At 35.6% G+C, this 15430-nt stretch overlaps 1 protein-coding gene across 3 annotated transcripts in view; it reads left to right on the forward strand.

The window, feature by feature from the left end:
* The first annotated feature begins 269 nt into the window (after positions 1–269).
* Positions 270–15430, forward strand: part of LOC128993967 (probable cytochrome P450 303a1) — a 36530-nt gene continuing 21369 nt past the window's right edge. For 2 of the 3 annotated variants that reach the window (XM_054418114.1, XM_054418112.1), the window contains exons 1-5: positions 270–290; positions 11154–11239; positions 11761–12018; positions 12695–12957; positions 14025–14186. In XM_054418114.1, the coding sequence (XP_054274089.1) occupies positions 11155–11239; positions 11761–12018; positions 12695–12957; positions 14025–14186 (768 nt within the window). In that variant the 5' untranslated portion in view covers positions 270–290; position 11154. Of the gene's footprint in view, positions 291–5364; positions 5400–11153; positions 11240–11760; positions 12019–12694; positions 12958–14024; positions 14187–15430 lie in introns of those variants that run through there. The other variant, XM_054418113.1, reaches the window with a different exon arrangement.

Consider the following 15430-nt stretch of genomic DNA (forward strand, 5'->3'; position numbering starts at 1 on the left):
TTGACAAAAAAACAAAGTTGTTCACTGCTAAATTTGAAAATATTTTAGGAGAGTGCCCCCTTAAACCATATTAATTTTTAAATTTCCCCACCGCCGTTAATTTCTCTGCAGTAGTCCAGTAAAACGGGGATCAATGTAACACTGCAGTATACAACTGCACCTGTTATACATATTTGGGAGTTTTTTTCCCCCTTTACACAAGTTTCAAAGTGGGGAGAGTCTATATAAGAGACGGCACCGGCGGCCGCCGCGTAGTGAAAGTGCTTGGATAAACAGTGCATAACCATCAGGTAGGCTACCAGGTCTTATTTAGTAATATTTTGTACCTGGACTTTTTCAATTTTCCAAGTCTTCTATGACTACAACTCTCAATGCATCAAACTCCGAATTTAAAACTCGTTCAAAAGTGTGCAATATTTTAACAGAGTTTATAGAAAATTGTTGCCAAAATAATGTTTTCAAATCGGTTTCAGATCTGTCCCATACAATTGTAATATTGCCTTCAGTTGCATATCTTCGTTGACGTTATACACGCTATTTTAACTACGGGTTAATAGTATTAACAATAATGCTTTAAATGCATACAACTATAGTATACAGTTATACTGTTCATATTCCTACTTACTTTACTTTCATGACATTTAACAATGTAATTCAATATGACAAACTCACTGAAAACATTCAACTTTAATAAATAAAAGGTTGAAATACCTGCTTGTCGCCTTGTGGTCCGAAGTATTGTCCCAGTGGATTATGTACATTTTGGCGCGAGCGCCATCGTCGGATCCGGTGGTAGGTTAGTTCCGCAGATAATGACCCTAGGGCCATAAATGGGTAGGTTCGTTCCGCATTTGAATCTGGTGGGCCCCTTAAGTAGGTAGGTTATTTCCGCATTTATATTGACAAAGGTGGGTTACACTCCATTAGACAAGGGTAATTAGCCTCACTAAAAGCCGACGTAGAATGAATATTGAACAAATTTAAGTTAAATATCCAAAGATTGGATACGCTTGTATCCGATTCGAAATTCGGAATATTAATGATACAAACTCTACATATTTTAGGTTTAGGATGTAAGAAAATCACCTGTTTCATAAATGTTAACAAAATTGATCTTAGTAATAATACTGATTTGACTATTTAGTAATAATACTGCACAGATACCTGTGGAAAACCACTAACTCCTGCGAAGGATTCCACTCAAAATGGAAAGCCTCGTGTCCAACTTCACATCCTAACATTTTTTTGTTCTCAAAATGCTTGATGGAAGTTCAAATTGAAACATACATTTCAATCAACAGTAGGAACCGATGTAGAACGCTTTCAAGAAAGACCAGACTTAGGAAGGCATTTATTGATGAAAAGATTGCTCAATATCGAGCAAAAAGATTAACTAGAATGCAATACATCAACATGGTATCTTTTCACTTTTAGTTTGAATTGTTGTACGTAGAAACGTTGTATGGGCAATTATCATGTAACAATAACAATTATCATAATTAATTACCATTGTAATTATCATGTATGGGCAATTAACAAGTTTTCCTATGCTATTATCATATGTTGTACGTGTATACTCAATGCTATTATTTATGTTTTGGAATGTATACATTCATTTTACCATTCATTATGCTCTTTCGTTGTATTTTATTTTCATTATTTCGTTGTATTGTATTTTGTATGTTCATTGTATTTTGTATGTTCATTGTATTTAGTATGTTCATTGTATTTTGTATGTTCATTGTATTTGTTCTTTTTGTAAATTTAACATCTTGAAGGTAGGCCTAAAGAGAAATAAATAATATTATTTTTTAATATTACTATTATTCATACGACCTTACATAAAACCACACAAGATACTCTTTGATTATGCATTTTTTTACTGTTAGTGCAGGTAATCAGTAATACTTGATGAATAATTATAACTCTTTAAGAAAAATGACTGCAATTTGTAATCAGTATCACTTTATGCGGCTATGGGTAAAACGGGAACCATTTTTCGAAAACAGTAAAAACATGGTCAGCTTCTGAAATATGATACAATATTTACAAGACGTGTTTATTATAACTGTTATTATCCATGCGTATCTATACGTATCTGTGCGTATCTATGCGTATGTATTTCCATTAGTTGCATACGCTTTTAATAGGGTCTTTTAAACTCATAGAAAATTATGACTACTAGTTTTAATATAGCTTCTATAGTGCTGGTACTAGACAACTGCTCGATTTCGAGCAACATGTACACTAGTTCTGTTTTATATTTTTAATTTGTTATAAGATGCTTACAAAGTTTAAAGTTTTTCCTGTGACAGGTTTAGTTTACCAACTGAGCTATTAGCATTTTGTAACATAAGCGTATTTAAGCAGCAGCTGGTGTAATGTGATTTTTTAGTTTTAAGATTGCGGCTTCACAATAATGATTGGGATAATAATCTTCAATATAATAATAATCAATAATAATCTTCGCCCTTTAAGATTGGGATCGGTGAAAGAAATATCTGCATCAGCTATGGTAAAAAACTAGAGAAATCGTTACAACTGGAACATGCTACTTCAACTTTAACTCATTCAGAACTTGCTTATTTTTATGGATTATTTCGGTTGACTGGCATTTTTGTACGCTTCACTGATCTTTACAATTTCAAGAGATCTATTGTTAAAGCCGTCAAATGCGGAACTGACCTACCAGATTATAACCCACCCTACGGGACCCGGATTAGTGTAGGTAGCAAATGCGGAACCAACCTACCCCCTCGGATCCGTATAAGAACTATTCACTAAACTTCCCTGAAGAGGTGCGTAAAAAGTTCACAACACAAAACACACATAAAAACCGGTCGACCGTTAATTAACACTAGGTGAAACCCGTCGAAATCGACGGTAAGGGGCCTCCTCGTTTATATGGTCGTGTGGCTTCATTGGCAACAAATAATGCAAATGGAATAGCAATGTGGTACTTTCAAAGAGAAAAACATACTGTAAATTGGCTGTTACGTAAATATTGACGTTTACATGCATTGTTAATCAACGTATCTTATAATGGATAATGTGATCTAGTTTAAAAGGATTATGACCTTTCTGTCATGACAGTAGCTGCTTAAATAGTATTTATTCTTACAGCCAAAATATCATGTTACTTTCAATAATGTTACCAACCCAGTGGGCCACGGATGGCCACGGTCCGTAATATAGACCACTGCAAATAATTTTGTCAAGATAGGTACCATTTAGGCAAGGTTTTTGTGTTTAGATGTTATTAGACACGACAAGAGCACACTGAACTTCTTCTGCAGATGAATAAATGTTGGAGAAATATAAGCCGAATCATGAATGTCACAATGCGAGTTTGAGCATTTTGTAACTATATGAGGAGGTTACATCGTATTTTTTAGGCTGCTGCTCAGTGCACTTTAAGAATCTACTAGGGGTTTTATAAAATATTAGTAAAGTTTATTGATAAAAGTATACTGAAATGAGTAGGCCCTATAACAAAATTACCCCCACCACTTTTCATTAGTGTTTGGGAAAAATAATATTAAAAATTGTATTTTTATTTGATTAGGAACTAAAATGCATTGTGAAATTATTTTTTTCAAACAATGTGGGACTTTCGAGCCTTGATTGAACATTTTGGGTGGTTAGCGTTCCGGACTTGGGTGCGGGAGGGACGGGTTCGAATTCCCGGCTCATCCTCTAAACGTGAATGTCTTTTGCACCGCAAACAGCTGTTTATGATTGACTTAACTTGCCACTGGCGTAGAAAGAAATGTTGGTACAAATTTAGAAGCTGGACTTAACAACTCTACAAAACTCACTCTACAAAAGTGAAAATTTTCAATTTGACCTATAGGCTTATCCTGCAATGAATGCTTATCAAATAAAATTAAATCAGTCAAATAATTTGATTGCCTTCATCCATTGAACTAATGTATTATTATCAATTTCATGCACCCAAAGTTTTTCGTTTTAATTCCTACAAGTATTTTATACTCTCCACATATTTATAAATTATTTTCAACTTTTTAGTTTTTAATGTGTGTGGATGTTAAATCTATTTCAGGCATCTATATCAGGTTAAGACAGAGGCGTGTGGGAAATCTAAGGTTTACTTGAGTTTTTTTTCATATAATTATGCATTAGTATGACCTACCTACTAACTATAAATATATCAAAATATTTAATTTATTGTTTACTTTATAGAATACTAAATAAATAACAAATTACATTATTAACAAACACCTTTATATCAGCAATCAGATTGTTTATCTTTATTTTGAAATGTTTCTTTGTGTATAAAGAATCTCTGCACAATTTTTATTTCAGCTGCAGTTCCTCTTTACCTCTGCTCTTCGAACTGTCAAATTTAAGTATTTACAGCTGACTTATATTAATTGATATATATATATGTATATTTTTTTATTTATTTACTTTACAATCTGTTCTATTATATATTGAACAATAAGTGAATACTATGTAATACGAAAAATTGACTTTGGAACATTAAAAATAGCTGTTAAGCACTCTCAACAACAAATTTTTCAATAAAAACACTTTACAAAAATCTGTAGGGCAGGTCGAGAATTGATGGCCTCTTAAGTCTGTAAATTGTATCCATGTTGTTTAATAAGTTAAGAGCTGAATGATTTTGATGAGATTCCAATTTTGTAATATAACGTTCACTTATGGTCATGATTTCGTCCTTAACTGTAGGCATCTTAAGGTCTTGATGTAGTGTCCTATTGCTGACATACCATGGTGCATTTGTTATCTTCCTCAGCATTGTCGATTGGTATCTTTGGAGAATTTCTATATTAGAAGTACTCACCGAGCCCCATAGTTGCACTCCATATGTCCATATTGGTTTCAATATAGTTTTATATAGCAATAATTTATTTTCTAGACTAAGTTTTGATTTTCTTCTGATGAGCCAATTTAACTGATTAGATTTTAAATTTAGTTGTTGCCGTTTTCTCCAAATGTGTGTTTTCCAAGTTAACTTCCTATCTAAATGGATACCTAAGTATTTAACCTCAGTTACTTCGGGAAGTTGGGCGTTGTTTATTGTGACAGGTGGACAAGAATTTTGATTTAGAGTAAAAGAAATGTGGACAGATTTAGTTTCATTAAATGAAGTGAATCTAGCAAAGGCAAATCTAAATATTTCTCAACTGAAGCGTCTCTAGTCTGCTACTGGAGTGTTAGAGAAGGTAGAAGCTGTTCAGTACGATGAGATAACAGCTCTTATCACTACCACCGTGAGATGATAACATTGTGAGTTGCATCAACTTGCACTGACACAAGCTGGATTTTACAAAGGATTTTTAATGTGTGTGGATGTTAAATCTATTTCAGGCATCTATATCAAGGTTAAGACAGAGGCGTGTGGGAAATCTAAGGTTTACTTGAGTTTGTTTTCATATAATTATGCATTAGATTGAATGTATGACCTACCTACTAACAATAAATATATCAATCTATTTAATTTATTGTTTACTTTATAGAATACTAAATAAATAACAAAATTACATTATTAAAAAACACCTTTATATCAGCAATCAGATTGTTTATCTTTATTTTGAAATGTTTCTTTGTATAAAGAATCTCTGCACAATTTTTATTTCAGCTGCAGTTCCTCTTTACCTCTGCTCTTCGAACTGTAAAATTTAATAATTTACAGCTGACTTAAATTAATTGATATATTTACATTTTTTCAAAATGTAAACATGGATAATTTGGAAGCCCAAGGGGCTTGGCCCAAGGGAAATATGAAAATTGAATGATATAATATTGCATTGTCATCCATTTGTGAGCTATGTTTCAAGTTTCAAGTCTCTAACTCATCGGGAAGTATCACAATTTGCAAGAAAGCGAGTTAATAAAAACAAGCCTGTGGGGCGTAGCCCAAGGGAAATATGAAAATTAAATTATATAATGTTGCATTGTCATTCATTTGTGAGCTATGTTTCAAGTTTCAAGTCTCTAGCTCATCGGAAACTTAGTATAAAATTGATTGCAAAATTTGTACCGGACAAGAAAGCGAGCTAATAAAAACGTTTTAAAAACTTGACCCTTTTGAATAAAATTTAAAACACTTAAGACACTATAAGCAACTCCAAACCACGTGCGATTAATAACCCCAATAATCTGATTAAGAACCGTGTAACTTAAATAATGGAGTTGGTTATAGCAGGAAAACAGCTTTGTAACTAGGCCCTAACTGTTAATTAAATAAACTGACTATATAGATAAAGTACCCACTAAGTAAGTCCAAACTTTAGTCCAAATCCTTCCGCTGGACTCCGAGAAAATATATGCAAACAATCATGCCCACAAACACACATAGCTCGAATTAAAGTAAAGTATTATTTGCATCGTGTATTCATTTTATAACAAACTAATTAACTATAAATGTTAGACCGTAGCCAATTTTCGTTGCCTACTTAATAAACAAATTTACCAAATAGATTATCAACTTTTCTCCACAAACTCCTTAAATTGCTTTTATTAAATTGAACAACATGAACCTCAACAACATAAAAACCCACGAGTGCAAGCACGTATGACACTATACTAAAGGTGGATTTTTATGGTTCGAAACTACAGTGGGCCAGTCCAAAGGTGCGCTCTACCTCAGCTCGGATTTCTCAATACGAAGTTGCTGAACGCCGATGCCCCTATGCCACCATTGTATTGAACAGCGCCATGGAGAGCGCTTGCAAGCCTTTCGAATCTGGTTGATTACATCGTTATTCTTAAAGTTTTTAATAAACTACCTGCAGATTCTTGTTTATAAGAATCTATTGCACTGTCCCCATTTTTTTTTATTTTTTCTCTAAAAATTTTTTGTATGCGTTAAAACTTATTATAAAAAACCCGTATTTTAACATTTTTACCAACATTTGAGCCCCACATTTTTTTTCAATTATCAAAATAAAAAAAACTGCAAAACTACAATAATATTACCGAAAAAATATGTCACCAAGATCTTTTAAATCGGCTCACAATTGGGGCTATAATCAGTAAGAACTCAAACCCTTACATTTGCGCGCAAAGATTTGTTGTAGGATGACGCTTGATCTATGTTATAGGTAGTTTATATTTTATACGTGTTAACTAATCTTGATTCTGAACATTGAAAATCCCCTGAAATAAAGTGTTTGTAATCAATATTAACCCTAAAATTAGTTACCTAATTAAAAACATTATCATTCGATGGTGTTTCTTTTCACATAGGCAAAATACCATTCTACTTCCGACACCTAAAGAGTTTCAAATAAAGAAAGCCTATCACCATTAATCAATACATCAAGGGGTACTTTATGTAACTAATAATTCTCACGTTAGGCTAGGTTATGCCTTTATAATTAATTTTATTTAGACCCAACACATTTTTAATCCTTAACCTAGTCTATTAATACTTGCTTTACCCATCAAAGATGAGTCGTAATAGTATATTTCGTACCTAGGGCCGAAAATGAGGTTTTGCCGGCTCGAGATAGTTTTTAAGTTCGAGACGAAGTCGAGAACTTAAATCGATCGAGAGCCGCAAAACCATTTCGGTCCGTGGTACGAACGCTATTTTTCACCACACTATACCCTATTACCACTATTCACCACAATAATAATGCACACTGATAGTCAACACAACTAAAACTTTAAGGTTATGTGAAGAAATAATTTGAGGAATCAGCAAAAATAAAAATATATAGTTGCTAGGCAACGGTGACAATAAAACAATTCTATTGAAATGCTATGGATTTTGATTATGTATTTAAAATGCATTCTAAATTTTATTCATGTTTTAAGTAAGTAAGCGGACAGCTGATTTTGCGGCCCCGGCCTGTAAAAACCTGCTCGGTCCCCAAATTATGGACAGCTGGTATCGCCAGCAAAACGTAACTTTCGGCCACCAATTAACGTATGTAATACAGCCAAAAACATGATAGTGTGGTGAAAACAACTTTTTCACCACACTATGATGTTTTTGGCTGTATTACATACGTTAATTGGTGGCTGAAAGTTACGTTTTGCTGGCCATGCCAGCTGTCATCGAAATGTGGGGACCGAGCAGGTTTTTACAGGCCGGGGCCGCAAAATCAGCTGTCCGCTTACTTACTTAAAACATGAATGCATTTTAAATACACAATCAAAATCCATAGCATTGCAATAAAATTGTGTTATTGTCGCCGTTGCCTAGCAACTATTTATTTTTATTTTTGCTGATTCCTCAAATTATTTCTTTCATTAACCTTAAAGTTGTAGTTGTGTTGACTATCAGTGTGCATTATTATAGTGGTGAATAGTGGTAATAGGGTATAGTGTGGTGAAAAATAGCGTTCGTACCACGGCCGAAATGGTTATGCAGCTCTCGATCGATTTAAGTTCTCGACTTCGTCTCGAACTTAAAAACTAACTCGAGCCGGCAAAACCTCATTTTCGGCCCTAGGTACGAAATATACTATTTCACCACTGTATGATGTTTTTAGCTGTTTTACATACGTTAATTGGTGGCTGAAAGTTACGTTTTGCTGGCCATGCCAGCTGTCATCGTCATTTGGGGACTGAGCAGGTTTTTACATTTTACATACCTAAGGCCGCAAAATCAGCTGCCCGCTTACTTTCTTAAAACATGAATGCATATTAAATTCAGTATCCATAGCATTGCAAGAGAATTGTTTTATAGCTACAGCTGCCTAGCAACTATTTATTATTATTTTTGCTGATTCCTCAAATTATCTCTTCAAATAACCTTAAAGTTGTAGTTGAGTTGAATATCAGTGTGCATTATAATTGTGTTGAATAGTGGTAATAGGGTATAGTGAGGTGAAAAAGCGTTCGTGCCACGGACCGAAATGGTTTTGCAGCTCTTGGTCGTTTATTAAAAACTATCTCAAGCTGGCAAAAACCTCATTTTCGGCCCTAGGTACGAAATATACTATTTCAGTTTTTTGCAACTGCACCAAAGTGGATATTTCCAACAAGGAATGAACGAAATACAACAAAGAATAGGCTATGAGTATGGTGTCATTGGATCATTCCATTCCCCTTTTCCCTGCAAACTCGGCCCCATAACAGGTGCAGGTGAGGACCGGAGCTGCGGTGTTCAAATTTGAAGGCTTGACCCACACCTTGGCCGTCACAGTTGCGTAATCTCTGTTTTTGAGAACCTCAGCCTCTTCCGGCCGAACCACTTTCTCTGACTTTCTTCGGTAACAGCCCAGGATCAGGCAATCAGCTGTTGTATAATCTGTGATGTAACACGGAGGCTGAGTTCCGGACTACTACTTACGTTCATGTTTAGTTGGCGGAGATAAAACTGGATATTATTTTTTGTAGTTTTTTGTAATGTTGGAATTTATTAATTAGTTAAGAAACTTCGTCAGGGTCGGTTCTGCTGCCTCTGTCAAATTGTCAAAATTAGGCTTTTAGACGTTTTAGCATACAAGTATAGTAAACGGTACCAGAAAACTGGACCCATGTTTTTTCCATTAGATTTTTGAATACTTAGTCGGTGTCCTCTTCAAATAATACGTCAAAAACTATTGTCAGTTATTGTGGATTTAAGATTTAAATAACAGGTATCAGCAATCTGACTCATACTTTCTCCCATTAGCTTGTCAACAACCTTTTTGGGTCAAACTACAAAGGTGGGACTCAGATGGGAGTAACTATGATATTACATAGGGAAAACGAACCATAATTTTTACAGCAATTGGGGTTTGCAATATTTTGTTTGGAGTAAGAAAGGACCACAACATACTAATTTTAATCAGAAATCAATTTTTTTTCGAAAATCCGATTTTTTGTTATTTTATGGGAAAGTAACAGAAGTCACAAAAACGTTTGAACTGCAATTTTTACAGCAATTGGAGATATACGATTTTGTTCAGAATTTCATGGGTTTTTATTGTGAAATCAGCATTAAAAAACCTCTGTGCCTTATCCAAAACTAAGGCTAGGATTATACTAGGACGCTGGCGTCCGAGAGGCCAGCGTCCGGGACGCTAGTGGGGCATTAAATCAAATGGGGGCGATTATACTATGGATGCTATATCCATAAGCGTCGGATGCTAAAAAAAGCCAACGAAAGCTCGAAGTTATTACCGTAGGTGGCATGGTAAGACCTAGGCCCGGGACCGATTTACTTTTTCATTTTGATGTCCCCAGAGGCCAAAAACACCATCCGTTCGTATAGATTTAAATATTATATAGGCTATATATGTCTGTAAACGCGATAACTGGAGTAATTTTTGTTCTATTTTGAAGAAATTTGGGTTTAAGGTGAAGGGTTGGCAGGGTTGGATAAATTTGAATGAGTGCGAACCAGCATGAACATAACTTGGGAACGGGGTTTTATGTGCTAAATAAGGGGGTTTGTCATTTTTGACCCATAAAACTATAAAATTCACAATTTCTCTCTAGCCAATTTTAATGAGCTTAAAAACAAGTGTTTTTTTACTGTTATTAGTTATGGAGAAAATTAAAAAAAGAGTGTATTAAAAATTTCCATGTTATTCTTATTGAAAATGTTGTTAATTGTTGGAATTTGCTTGTGTATGGATATATTTTGATTAAACTTGGCCAATTTGTTTTATACTAAGCTAATAATACAGTATTTTACTAAAAAACACACTTTATTAGCCCCCATGAAGCATCAAACCTTGGTACTCATTAAACCTAATGTTATTTAAATAGATATAAACAAAAAGTGACTAAACATTTAAATAAAATGGCATTCCGAGAGGCTAGCATCCCAACACAAATCACGTCATTTTTCGGCTCGAGGTGGGACGCTAGGCTCTCGGATGCCAGCATCCCGGATGCCAGCATCCCGGACGCCAGCGTTCTAGTATAATCCTAGCCTAACATTATACTAACATCATGTTGACAAAATTTAGGCGGTTGTAGGGAAAGCAATTCCATCACCTCCACGTACCTCACCCTACCTTAGAAACCACAGCTGGCCAAATGTTAATAAGCCCAACCCCAATCAGCTGTAACATGGATTAAGAAAACAGAAAACAAGTGGTGGGGGGGACCCAGGAAAACTCCCCCTCAACATAATGGACTATGAATTAGTGTGTACATTAATCCTCACATACATGTACTAGGATCTGCATTGAAAGTGTATTCATATTTAAATATTTCAGGATGTGGATAGAGGCAACACTCTTCATCTTCATCCTGGGACTTCTTTTGTACCTAGATTCGAAGAAACCGAAGAACTTCCCCCCTGGTGAGTACCAATATGTTAAAAATTGCGGGAAGAAAATGTCACTGACAATTCTAGTTTGTGGCTCTGTTTGCACACATAGTCCAAAAAGGTTTAATTTCAAATCAATAATCTAAATTCTAATTGATCGACATAGGTACTGTATGGGTTGTGTTGACTTGCATGGCAAGTGGGAGTGGAGGGAAATGTTACCAACAACACTGATATACACACTTCTATGTACGCTGGTGGTATTAAGTTAATCCTATGGCAATTAATTGATGAGATGACTGTACGAAATAAGAAAAGTAACTGTGGTAGGGGAAGGGTTCTTGTGTGTCACTATAATTGACACTGACTTTGACTTAGTATTTACTCCATGTTGGCGAATGGAAAAACGCTCATTTTGCTGGTTTGCTATCATTTTGAGGTATTTTATCATCATTTGTCTCTGTCGCCTACTTTATTTGGTTTATATTTTCAATTTATAACAAATCATATAAAACCAGTCAATTTACACATATACACCAATCCGTGTTTTCCAGGCCCAGTATGGTGGCCCGTGGTAGGCAGTGCGTTGGCCATTCATCGGCTAAGGAAGGAGATGGGAGGATATCTCTACCTCGCCTCTGTCAAGATGGCCGAGCAATATAAGACTGGCTGTGTGGGCCTGCGTATCGGTAAGGACCGAACTGTCGTCTGCACCAGCTATGAGGCGGTTAGAGAGATGATGATGAGGGAGGATTTTGACGGGAGACCTCACGGACCGTTCTACGAGACTCGCACTTGGGGAGTTCGGAGAGGTGAGCAAGGTTTAAATTCCATTTATTTACTATAATAAGTAGAATTTAACAATTAACTATGCATTAGAAGGTAATACACAGTATTATCATCAACCTGTAGGTATAGGATGAAACGTAGCCCTTTATGCTCATGAAAGATAAATTCAGATTATTTTTCTGTTGATTATTTTATACTGTGTGTTTGGGTGTTAGCTATTTATTCCTAATTAGCGAATTTTCCTAGGGGGAAATAGCTATTACCGTAGGTGGCAATGTAAGACCTACACCCAGTACAGATTTACTTTTTAATTTGGATATTCCCAGAGGCTATAAGCACGATTCGTTCAAATAGTGAGAGAGGCGAAGCCCTAAAGTAAATTACCTTTTTAATAAGGTACCATGCACAGTTGCACTAGATGATAAGCTGTAAAATTACATCTGAAACGTAAAAATCAGTTACGTAGGAGGGTTGGAAAAGGGATGTTACAAGGAAAACACTTATTGTATTAAGTATATAGATAAGGGTGCAAATCTACAAATGAGGAATGTATCATTAAAAATCCTCATTCTTTTGCCATTTAGTTACTTATTGATTTTCTTATATGTAACCCCAAAAAACCTATACTAAACATTTTCACATTAAGTACTTCTAAACATTCTTTATTAATTGTTTGAAATATTCAACTATTTTTTTCAGGTTTGATCCTAACTGATGAAGAGTTTTGGCAAGAACAGAAGCGCTTTGTCCTTCGACACTTGCGGGAGTTTGGTTTCGGTCGTAAGACGATGGCTGGACTAACAGAGGATGAGGCTGCGGCTCTGGTAGAATCATTTGAGAAGAGAATAGCAAAGAGTGGAAAGAATGGGATCTTGGTGGAAATGTCCAACGCTTTCAATGTGTGTGTCCTCAATACTTTGTGGTCCATGTTGGCTGGAATCAGATACAACCCTGAGGAAAAGGTAAAGTTTAAAGTATAGGTTGAAATACAGAATTGTGCTTTTTCAATTTCAAAATCAAGTTTAGTTTGATTCAAAGTTCTTTATGACACATCCAATCTAAAGGTTGATTTTAAAATAAAGGATGAGCTGGAGTGTGTGCTGTGTGGTGTTTCTGGCACTGATGTTCTCTTCAACTGATCGTGTCTCTTGCCAATGTAACCGTTGTCCAGTTTTACCTTGTAGTATAGGGCTCCAAGTTGAAAGATACCCCTATAGCGGGCTTGATTTGAACACCCGATCTACTTCGTTTGCCCATCAAGCCCAACATCACTGCCAGGCCCTCAGGGTTTCCCAAAAGGAGGCGGGTTTAGAAGTGGGACCCACCTGGATGAACCTATCCACCAAAGGTGGCGACACCCTTAACTCAATTGAGGTTCCAGAGAAAACCCCCCACACTCTAGATAACCATACCTTCCGGGCTCAGAGACAGGGATTGGCTGATGGAGTGCGCCCAGCCGTTACCCTCACACTGCGGAAAGTTACGCTCCCCTAGAGTGTCCCCGTGAGCTTACGGGTACTTGCCCGATTTCACCTCCAGGAAAGGCTACTTCCAAAGTCGAGGATTTGCCCCACATAATGTTGATCGCACACAGCAAGCGGGCCGAAGCCCATAGAACCATAGCCACAGGCAGGTGAGAGATTGATGGCGCACTTCCTCCTCTCGCAGAGCTGAACATACCACCAACCTGGATGGAGGAATGTCACTGGGTACTCTTCCCTTAGGGGCTAGCTTAGGAATGGATAGCAGGAATGGATGGCACTAATGGGAAAGGAATGTGACCGAGTGAACATATTAATCAAATGTGTTGTAATTTTAGCTTACTAGTCCTCTTTAATGTGAACTCAGGGGCTGTAATAAAATACTGGCCATTGTACCAGTGAACAATACATAACTTAGAACACAGACTCAACCTTTACTTCATCATAAGCTGTTCAGAACTAAGTACCTTTTTGATGTTTAGCAAAATGCTCTCTACAAGTTGATGGTACTGCTATGCTATTTTGTGTTACATTACGCTGTGTTACAGGAGCTACAAGACCTTCAAACTCTACTGACCGAGTTGTTCGCCAACATAGACATGGTGGGAGCTCTGTTCAGTCAGTTCCCTGTCCTGCAGTACCTAGCTCCCGAGATATCTGGCTACAACAAGTTTATGTACATTCACAAGCAACTGTGGAAGTTTTTGAGGGTAAGTTTTATAAAGGTTCACAAGAATTTCTAATGGCATTGCAAGGCAGTAAAGAATGTTTAGATGACAGTTTAAATAATATACCCCCGCCGCAGCAAACCTGCAGACTAAGCGAATTTCCATTTGCCTGATTGGATTTACACTAAAATGTCTCCTTAAAAATATCACATTTATTCCCTAATTAAATAACACTAGTGGCTTGAAGGGACATAAGTCCCTGAAAAGCTCAAATGTAAAACAAACTATTGTAATACAGTATAAACAAACTTAAATAAATCTAATACATATATCAGATATATATCCCAGTACAACATATCTTTAGTGTAAAAAATAGTTTGTTGTTTGTCTTTGTTTGCTTTTGTTGATGTTATTTTTAATAAATAATTTAAATTACTCCAAAGGTTTAACTCTGCTAAAGGCAGCAACATGTTTGTGAATAAATATTAGTTTAATAAGGTAGCTTTGGTCTTTTGATAATAAAAAGGCTTTCCTGATTAAAATATTGGAAATTGTCTTCGTCATATATGAAAAGGCAAATAAAGGTGTGTTGAGATAAGCTTAGTTAAAACCGCTAAATTAGCACCCCGACCCAGTTATTATTTCTAAGTGCATGCTCCTTTTGTAAACACTACAATAAATCTCAAATTAAAAATGTTAGTAAGTATACAAAAGATTGTAGAATAAATCTTGAACAATTTTTTTGAAATCAAAGCAAAGCAGAAGTTTTAACAATCTTGACTTAGGTTTGCTACAACAGGGAGGGTAAAAAGGTGTTTTTTGTAAAATGTTAGTAGTTTAGTATGAAATGAATGCATTTGCCAAATTTGATCAAAATATAATCATAAACAAGCAAACTACAACAGTTTACTTATTCTCCATAAGAATAACATGGGAATTTTAAATTTACAGTTTTTTGGAATTTAATTTAATCTCTGTAACCATTAGGCGCATAATAACGCTTCAATATACTAAATTATTTGTTTTTTTAAGTTCTACAAAATGGTTTGGAAAGAAAATGCTAATTTTTTTTAAGTTAGGGTCAAAAATGGGAAAACCCAATTTTTGCCCCATAAAACCCCCATAAACCCCTGTTCCCATAGTCCGATCATGCTGGTTAGCGAACTCGTTTGAATAAACGCAGGCTTACACGTTTGTACCAAATTTCATCAAAATCGAATTATTTTTGCTCGAGTTATAGCGCTAACGGACACATATATATATAAATATATTATATATGAATTTAA

The sequence above is a fragment of the Macrosteles quadrilineatus genome, unplaced genomic scaffold (assembly GCF_028750875.1).
Source record: "Macrosteles quadrilineatus isolate MER2022 unplaced genomic scaffold, UCM_ALF_1.0 Scaffold_5__1_contigs__length_97177068, whole genome shotgun sequence".
Taxonomy (NCBI): domain Eukaryota; kingdom Metazoa; phylum Arthropoda; class Insecta; order Hemiptera; family Cicadellidae; genus Macrosteles; species Macrosteles quadrilineatus.